General features: G+C 53.8%; 2 protein-coding genes across 2 annotated transcripts; both read right to left on the bottom strand.

Annotated features, from left to right (window-relative positions):
* Window positions 1-968: 968 nt before the first annotated feature.
* Window positions 969-2,823, bottom strand: FFAR3 (free fatty acid receptor 3). Its single transcript, XM_033413813.2, is given in 5 exon segments — window positions 969-1,964; window positions 1,967-2,071; window positions 2,074-2,253; window positions 2,327-2,636; window positions 2,638-2,823. Coding segments are annotated over 5 exon segments (972 nt in total). The 3' UTR covers window positions 969-1,773.
* Window positions 2,824-6,599: 3,776 nt separating this feature from the next.
* On the bottom strand, window positions 6,600-7,595 carry FFAR1 (free fatty acid receptor 1). The gene has a single exon (XM_004284191.2). The coding sequence runs from the start codon at window positions 7,558-7,560 to the stop codon at window positions 6,658-6,660; it is 903 nt and encodes a 300-aa protein (XP_004284239.1). The 5' UTR covers window positions 7,561-7,595; the 3' UTR covers window positions 6,600-6,657.
* Between the last annotated feature and the right edge of the window lie 1,495 nt (window positions 7,596-9,090).

Below are 9,090 nucleotides of genomic sequence, written 5' to 3'. Positions count from 1 at the left end.
GTGCCTTAGGACAGACAGATGAGCCATGGGACAGAGGGACAGCTCATGCCTTCATCTCTGTACAGAGACGATGTCTCTCTCCCTCCACCTGAGACCCAGTCCCCATCCACAGCCAGTCCTCATTCCCCAGCGACCTTAACCTCAGGGAGAAAACAGATGCTAAAGACGTTAGTATTGAAATCCCGGAAGTTCTGAGCGCAGCCATCTGCACACAGTAAGTGCACCATAAATGTTTTCGAACTAAAGCTGACCGGGACTTCCCTGGCGGTCCAGTGGTTAAAACTCCGAGCTTCCACTGCGGGGGGCGCGGGTTTGATCCCTGGTCAGGGAACTAAGATCCCACATGCTGTGCGGTGCGGCCAAAATAAAAAAATAAAGTAAGAGACTTCTTGGTTTGTCATTAAAAGAAAAAAAAACAAAAAGCAAACTAGAAAAAGAAATAATAAAGCTGGCAGCGCGAACAGGCGCCAGCATTTCTCTGGTTGCTTTCCCGGGGGAGGAGGCCCAGACCGATGCTTTCTAATGCGCCACCCCGCAGTGGAAAACGAAAAATTACTAAGGGATCACACGTTGATAAAAACACCTCTTAAGAACACACATTTGTCTTTGTAGTAACCCGAAGTCAACTGGGCTAACTAATTCTCTTCATTTATTTTTCTTCCAAGAGGGTTTCTTTACTGGGAGGAGGATGTGTCTACACAAATAGTCGATCTGCTTTGCATCTAGTTATGCTTCTCATTGTGGCCTGTTTACGTTTGTCCTGAGGTCAGACTGCCTCAGCTGACTCTGGAAGTTTGACTGGGCCCGGTCACGGCAGATGACACACAGCTGGTGGCAGAGTGGCTCAGGGACCTGAGTTTCAGAGTCAACTAATTTCAGCTTCCAGGCCTGCTTCCATCACTTATTGGCTATGGGATCTCAGGGGAGAGACTTCACCTCGCCGGGCCCATTCCCTCACCTGTAGAAAGGGAAGAGTCACAGTACCTGCCTCACGGCTACTGAGAAGATTAAAGACGATGTCAGGCTAAGCCCTTAAGATGGGTTCGCTATTACTTTTATTCTTCTGATCCAAATCCTCTCCCAGCAACTAGGCATCTTATAGTTTAACACTTCTCCTTCAGAGTCTTCGTGTTTTATCCTTCCATCCATCAACACCACCTAAGGTACACTCACATACACCACCCACACACACCATAAAAAAAAAAAAAGATTAAGAAAAAACCATTCTCTTTTGCTTGCTACCAAGTTTATTCAGGTAATTTTTCTTCTGTCATTTTTCATGAATGTCCCTGAAAGTCTGAATTTATTGAACAGTGGAAACTTGCTGGAAGAGCGCATGTCACAGCAGGGTGCTCCCTCATTCCTGGAGTCCTGTGTCCCCATTCCTGCCCAGCTGAGTCGGTAGTTCTAAAGGACAGATTCTTCCTCTCTCCTGTCCCAAGTCGCTGGGCAGCTCCCTCAGACCCTGGACGCTGCTGTCAGCTCCTCCTTCACCTTCAGCAAAGCCCAGGAGCTCGCCTGCTGCCCCGGGGAGCTCCTTATTCTCCAGAGTTCTCTCTCACCGTGACCGCCCCCTGAGCGTGTTGGGGCACGAGAAGGGAGGGTAGCGTGGCGAGATCAAGAGCTGGGCTAAGGCTGGGTACCTGCTCTGACCCAAACAGTGCCCGTCCCCAGCCTGCCTCTCCAAGGTGCTACCTGACTTGAGCTTGGAACTGCCCCAGGGATGACCTGCTCTGCAGGCCAGTCCCCCTGGCCACCCGCTCCAGAGCCCCCCTATATGTTAGACACCTCCTGTGGCGGCCCCTCTCCTTCACTCTTCAGTGTCACGCTGCCTTCCTGCCACCAAGGGCCACAGGCTCCAGTCAGCCTCCCCAGCAGCCCCTGGAAGTCAGCTTGGAACCCAGATGATGAGAAATAGTAAAGGGTGTCGACACAGGAGTTCAGGGTGTTGAGGGGCAGCATGGAATTCTCCACTTCGGGCTTTCACCCTGGGTGTAGCCCACAGCATGGGACACGTTGTAGGGCCCAAAGCAGACGAGAAAGTTGAGCAGCATGGCTGCTGCGAGCCCACCACCCTCTTCCGCCGGCGCTGGCTGGCTCCCTTACCAAGTATGCACACCGGGCGGCTATAGCAGTAGCTGGTGATGAGCAGGGGCACCCCAAAAAGGACCGCAGCCATCTCCAGCTGGACAGGCAGGAGAAAGGCCAGCTGATCCTTCCGGAATTCCAGGTAGCATGTCCCACCAGCTGATCCTTCCGGAATTCCAGGTAGCATGTCCCGCCAGCTGATCCTTCCAGAATTCCAGGTAGCAGGTCCCGTTGATACCCTGGGTGGGGGAGGAGCGCCCCGAGAATTCAGTGACATCGACCACACTGCAGTGAGCGGCGGCCAGGAGCCAGCAGGCCCTGCTGACCAGGCCAGCCTGTCCCGGCCTTGGCCGGGTCTGGTACCAAACTGGGTAGGCCACGCTCAGGAAGCGCTCATCGCTCACAGCTGCCGGGAAGAGGGACGGGAGATAGATGGTGGCGAAGAAGAGGAATCTGGAGAAGGGGCAAAAGATGAAGGGCAGGGGCCAGCGTGTGCCGCTCGCTGCCTTCACCGCGTGGAATGGCAGGAAGAGCACCAGGGTGCGGGGCCGATAGGGTCAGGTTCAGCAAGAGCACACGCACGGCCGCTGGACAGTGCTGCAGCTGGTCCACGAGGATCACCAGGGCCTCCGGCTTCAGGGGAAGCCCCGAGAGGAAGGTGAAGAGGTACATGGAGCAGTGGAGCCCGTGACTGCCGAGGAAGAAGGACCGGTCTGAGCTGGTGTTTGTGGTCATGGCCACTAGCAAGAGAGGGACAGAGATGACAGTCTGGGTGGGCGTCTTGCACCATCTGCTTCTCAGCTATCAGAAGGGAACGTCATCGCCAGCCTCACTCCCTCATGCCCCCAGTGCTTTCCCCAGCGGGGTCAGCCTGCCTGTCTTCCTGGTCATAGCCTGGCTCCTATCCCTTTCCTGTCCCTCTCTTCCTGGTCACACCCTGTCTGCTGTTTCCTTTCTCTAAGCACCAAGGTGCCGTCCACAGAGCCCCTCAGGGTCCCGTGCTTACCTGCTGCTTTGAGAACCCGAGTTCTCTGCCGCTCAGCAACTCGCCGGCTCCTCTAGAACAAGTCCGGTGAGCTATTATCTGGCAGAACTGACAAAAACCTGGCAGTGCCCGTGATGTCACTCACTGCCGAGCAATGGCACAAAAGATGCCCTTAGCTCTGTGAGCAGTGCCGGCCCAGTCCACAAAATGAGGGGCAAATGCCACGACCGCCTGCGCGCCTCGCTCCCCAGCAGCCTCAGATGGGACGAGCAGACATCGTCTTCTTCCCTCTGATCCCCTACTTGAATTTTATCTGCTCCTCTAGAATGGCGCTCAACCAGTTTGCCTTGTTGTAAGGGTAGGAAGTGTGATACAGTGAGGTAGAGCTTGGGCTCTGGAGCTGGGGCTTGGGTTCGATGCTGGTCCTATCACTTACTAACTCTGTGATTTGGGGCAAGTGACTTAAGCCCTCTGTGTCTCTGCTTTCTCATCTATAAAACAGGGATAGTCATAACCAATCTCATAGGCTTGTGTACATTAAAGCGTTAATATGTGTCAAAGGCTAAGTTAAGTGGTAAGTATGGTGAGCCCTTGACAGACGCCGTCTGCCAGCCACTCGAGTGGGCTTGTCTCTGGGCTGATAGTAATAATATTAACGTTGGTGGCAATGATGATGACGGCTACCTTTCAGTGGGCACATACTCCATGGCAGACCCACTGCTTCTCAGGGCATCACCTTATGTCTTGAAATCCTCACAGTGGGGAAGTGATTCACTCCAGGTAATACAGCTTGTTAAGTATCACCACCAGGATTCAAACGTCTGTCCAGCTTCAGAGAGTATTTACTTATTCATTCAAATATTTATGGAGTGCAATGACATACCATTTCATACACCCACTAGCATGGCTATAAGCAAAAAAAAAAAAAAAAAAAAATCAGATAATACCAAGTGTTGGTGAGGATGTGGAGAAATGGGAATCCTCACACCACGTAACCCGATTCTGCTATAGGTATCTACTTAAGAGAAATGAAAACATACGTCCACGCAGAGACTGGCTCATAAATGTTCATAATAGCATTAGTCATAATAACCAAAAAGTGGAAACATCACCTGGTGGTCTATCAGCCAATGAACGGATAAACCACGTGGCATAGCCGTACAATGGAATACTATTTGGCAATGAAAAGGAGTGAAATACCCATGTGTACCGTAACACGGGTAAACCCAAAAACATTGTGCTGGGTGAGACAAGCCAGACATAGAGGACCATGTGTGTTTCCATTTTTATGAAATGTCCAGAATAGGCAAATGTGTAGAGACAGAAGGTAGATTACTGGTGGCCTGGGGACTGAGAGTGGAAATGGGATTAACGGTAAGTGAATACGAGGGATCTTCCTGGGGTGATAAAAATGTCCTAAATTGGACTATCGTGATATAATATAATCCACACCTTGGTAAATTTACTAAAGATCACGGAATTGTACACTTAAAGTGGGTGAATTTTATGATACGTAAATTTTATCTCAAACAAGTTGTTAGAAGTACAGCAGTGAACAAAATAAGAAGTACAGCAGTCTCGGGGCGGAGGGGGCGTCTCAGTGGTGGGAGGATAATAAAGACATCAATAACACAGAGGCTGAGAGCCCCTGGAGCAAACAGCGCAAGCAGAGGGAACGGGGGGCGGTGCACAGGCTTGACCTGCTAGGGGCACTGGTAGAAGGTTCAGGGCCCAAGGGGCGAGGGTCACCAGAGGATGCTGGGGGTGGGTCGTGCGGGGCACCAGGGAGGAACTGAAATCTCCCCTAAGTGGAGGAGGCACAAGTCACTGGAAGACGTGGCCCGGCACCAGCAGGTGCTCCGGTGCTGTGGAAGGGAGAGTGGTTCTCGTGTTACAGGAGGAGCTGCCTGGGCTGGAGTTCGGCCTTCGGCTGAAATCCTCTGATGTCACCACTGCGCAGAGAACAGACTTGTTTCTGGCTTCGGCAGAGCCTCAGACAAGTGACTGAATTCTCTGGCCCATTTCCGTATTTTTAAACAGGGATAATAAGACTTCTTTGGAGGGCTATTATGAGCATTCACTCACTCAGCAAATATTAGCCGCAAGCCTACCGTGTGCTCGGCTCTCTGCTAGTTGCTGGGGATATATCAGCAAATGAAACAAAAATCCTTGCCCTTGTAGACAGTTTTTTTTTTTTTTTCTTTTTGGCCGTACCACGCGGCACACGGGATCTTAGTTCCCCGACCAGGGATCGAACCAGTGCCCCCTATAGTGGAAGTGCAGGGTCTTAACCGCTGGCCCTCCAGGGGAGTCCCCCCTTGTAGACATTTAGGCACGAAAAGAGTTAACTTGTGTAAACCAGTTCGTGCTTGTCAGGCACGTAGCTGCCACTTTTTTGCTTCTGTGTGTTCATGTCTTTATCGTCATTAGAGGAACGTCTGTTTCCTACTCCTCGCCTCAGAGCAGACGCCCAGACTTTTGGCTCTCGCGGCCACTGTCCCCTGCCCACTCTCTCTCGGGTTCAGGGTGCTACCATTCACCTTCGCAAAAGGGACCACAAGGACAGGCGTTAACCCTGATACCCCAAGTTTTCTAAATGTCCCCTGATCCTCCTGGAAGGATCACATCCTATGTCCCCCCCCTTCTTTGCTGTAGGGCGTCGGGTAAATTCCTAAACCCCGCAAAATGAAGATGACCACAGTCAACTCATGCAGCACCTTAGTGCAAATTAGGAAAAGGTACACCCTGCAGGTGAGCACAGCCCAGCACCAGGGTGCACTGCTTGAGGAGTGCCTTTGTTCAAATTAGAATAAGTTGCTGCTTCCCCTGGCTGGAAGCAGCCCCAGGCCAGGCCCACGGCTTGGTGAGCAAAGCACAGGGTAGAATCTAGTCGGTGTTTGCGCCTCTGCCTGACACCCTCTTGCAGTGAGCAGTCTGCTCATCTGTACAGCAGCCGCATGGCTAAATCAAAGGAACGTGGGAGGATGAAACGAGACAACACTTGTAACGCACTTGGCATGGTGACTGTCACGTATATTTCTGGTATGGCTGGTGTTTTCCCTTCCCCCGGCATCTTTTCCTACCAGCGTCCTGTTCACAGTTCTAATGCTGTCCCCTTGTGGGTGTCACATGGTATAACAGTGTCATTACCTTGCCTCCGGCCTCTTATTCAGAAATTCAAAATGGTCTTTCCTAGGAAATGATTTTGGAGTAATAGCTCCCAAAGTATACCATCAGAGTGGCGGCAGTTCCTCTGGCTTAGAAGCAGACCTCCCTCCCTCCTTCCCCACAGGGCACACTGGCAGTCAGGCCAGTCAGGACGCAGAAGAGACACGGACAGAGGTGGGAAATCGCGCAGACGTGTGCCGAGGCAGCTTACCTTCCTCCCGTGACCCAGCTCCAGGCCTCCATTCTTTCTCCACCTGGGATGCCATCTTCCGCCAGGCTCAGTTCTTCCCATAAGTGGCTCCGGGGATGCCCCCCAGGCAAAACCGCCCTGCAGTTCCTTTGGAGCAGCCCTCGCCAGGCGCCTGGAGAAGCAGTCTGGCTTTCCTGCTCCCTGCCCCTCCCCCATGCGGTGATGACTACTTCTGGGATGGACCGCCGTTTGTTTTTGCCCCGCGTGTTGTCCCCCGGCCAGCGCCCCCTCCCAAGTAGCCGGTCACCAGGGGGTTGAGCACCACGCTCCACGCACCTGTAATGAGCCCCAGCTTCCGCCAGCAGCCTCCGAGGCTGGGGTGCAGGAAGCCAGCCACGTTGGAGGCATTGTAGGGTCCCAAGCAGAGCAGCAGCGTGAGCAGAGCCCCACCGGCCACCCAGGCCGCCTTGAGCTTCCGTCTGTGGCTCAGGCCTGAGCGGGCCAGTGCCCGGAGGCAGCCCACGTAGCAGAAGGCCGTGATGACCAGGGGCAGAAAGAAGAGCAGCAGAGAGAGGCTGAAGCGGGCGGGGCCCGCCAAGGCCGGGTCCCAGGCCTCCAGGCAGACTGGAGAGCCGTTCACTGGCGTGCTGATGCCCAGGGAGCTGGTGGTATTGTCCAGCCAGCCTCCCGGAGCCTCCAACCCAAAGACCAGCCCCAGGTGACAGAGGACAAGGGCCCATATGGCCACACACACGCCCCAGGAATAGCGCGGCCTCCGGGCAGCTTGGTAGCCCAAGGGGAAGGCGGCTCCCAGGTAGCGGCCTACGCTCAGGGCGGCCAGGAAGCCCGCGCCCGCGTAGAGCGGAGCGAAGTGGACCAGGGCGAAGGCAGGACAGAGTGAGGCTGGCAGGGGCCAGGCTCCCCCAGCCAGGGCCTCCGCCGCCTTCAGGGGCAGAGACGTCGCCAGCAGGAGGTCGGAGCAGCCCAGGTGGAGGGCATAGACCAGGCTGGGGGTGAGGCGCAGCCGGGCGTGGGACACGGCGCCTGCGATGGCCAGGGCGTTGAGCGGGAAGCCCAGCGCGAAGGCGGCCATATAGAGGGCGAAGGAGAGCTGCGGGGGCAGGTGCATGGGGCCCCTCGTGCGCACCACTGGCGCCCTGCCCCCAGATCTCAGGGCCCGGAAAGGGGGCTCCCAGAGTCACAGACTGGTTTCAGCACTTGCTCAGGGTGCGAGAAGCCATCTAGTGGGATAGCTGGGGAGACAGACGCCGGTAGGGGGAGGTGGCCTGGATTAGAAGCGAGGACCACTAGCCGTCAGTCCTCTGTTTTCTCTCCACCATGTGCCCCCTTAATTGAAGCGAGCGATCGTGGTGTAACGGGAGGAGACGGAGCACAGGCGCGCAGGTCCCAGAAGAGGGAAGGCCTCTTGCTTTCTGAGACTCTGGGGAGACAAGCGGTGGAGAGAATTCAGAGCAGAGTTGAGGGACTTCCCCGGCGGCCCAGTGGTTAAGACTTCGCCTTCCAATGCAGGGGCTGAGGGTTCGATCCCCGGTTGGGCAGCTAAGATCCCACATGCCTCGTGGCCAAAAAGCCAAAACGTAAAACTGAAGCAATATTGTAACAAATTCAATAAAGACTTTAAAAATGGTCCACATCAAAAACATCTTTAAAAAAAAAGAAGAAGAAAATGAACAGAGTTGATCCCGACAGTATGTATTTTTCTCAGGAAAGGAAGCTAGATTCCTGTGTTCACACCCCTTCCCCAGTTCCCTGGAAAGAGAAGGAGCTGTTCCCCTACAGCAGACAGTGCGGGGCTGGTGGCAACGCCTAGCCGAGGGGAAGTCGGGGTTGTAGGTTGTAGCAAAGGGCAGGAGAAGGAGGTCTCCCGGGGAGAGTCCAGGGATAAGCCAGGTCCCACTGGTGTCACAGGGAATGACTTTAGCCAGCCTCAGGGGTTCCCCCTAAGCGGAGGCTTCTGGGGATCTGGGGAAAAATTGTGGTGGGGAGAGAAGCCACAGAAAGAGGGACTCACCTCTTGGTGCTGCCAGGTGTCTCTGAGGCTCAGGAGTCCCCTGAGGGAGGGTGGCCAGGATGGGCAGTGAGCCGGAAGGGAGAGAAGGGCGGGGAGGCAGAGCCATTAGCCTGAGGCAGTCACAGCCTGGATGAGCAGCTAATGGGGCATCTCAGAAGGAGGTGAGGGTCCAAGATGATGCAAACACAGGAAGGGGAGAGGTTAGAAATGTGGGCTTTTCCTGGGGGGAGTGAAGAGTGCGTAGCCAGCACCTTTTTTTTTTTTAATTTTTATTGAATATAGTTGCTTTACAATGTTGCGTTAGTTTCTGCTGTACGGCAAAGTGAATCAGCTATACATATACATATATCCCCTCCTTTTTGGATTTCCTTCCCATTTAGGTCACCACAGAGCACTGAGTAGCGTTCCCTGTGCTATACAGTAGGTTCTCATTAGTTATCTATTTTATACATAGCAATGTATATACGTCAATCCCAATCTCCCAGTTCATCCCGCTGCCCCTTTCTCCCCTTGGTGTCCATACATGTGTTCTCTACGTCTGTGTCTCTATTTCTGCTTTGCAAATAGGTTCATCTGTACCATTTTTCTAGATTCCACATATATGTGTTAATATTCGATATTTGTTTT

The sequence above is a fragment of the Orcinus orca genome, chromosome 20, assembly GCF_937001465.1.
Source record: "Orcinus orca chromosome 20, mOrcOrc1.1, whole genome shotgun sequence".
Lineage (NCBI taxonomy): Eukaryota > Metazoa > Chordata > Mammalia > Artiodactyla > Delphinidae > Orcinus > Orcinus orca.
Note: the sequence above shows the minus strand (reverse complement) of the source record. Positions and strands in the feature narration are given on the sequence as shown.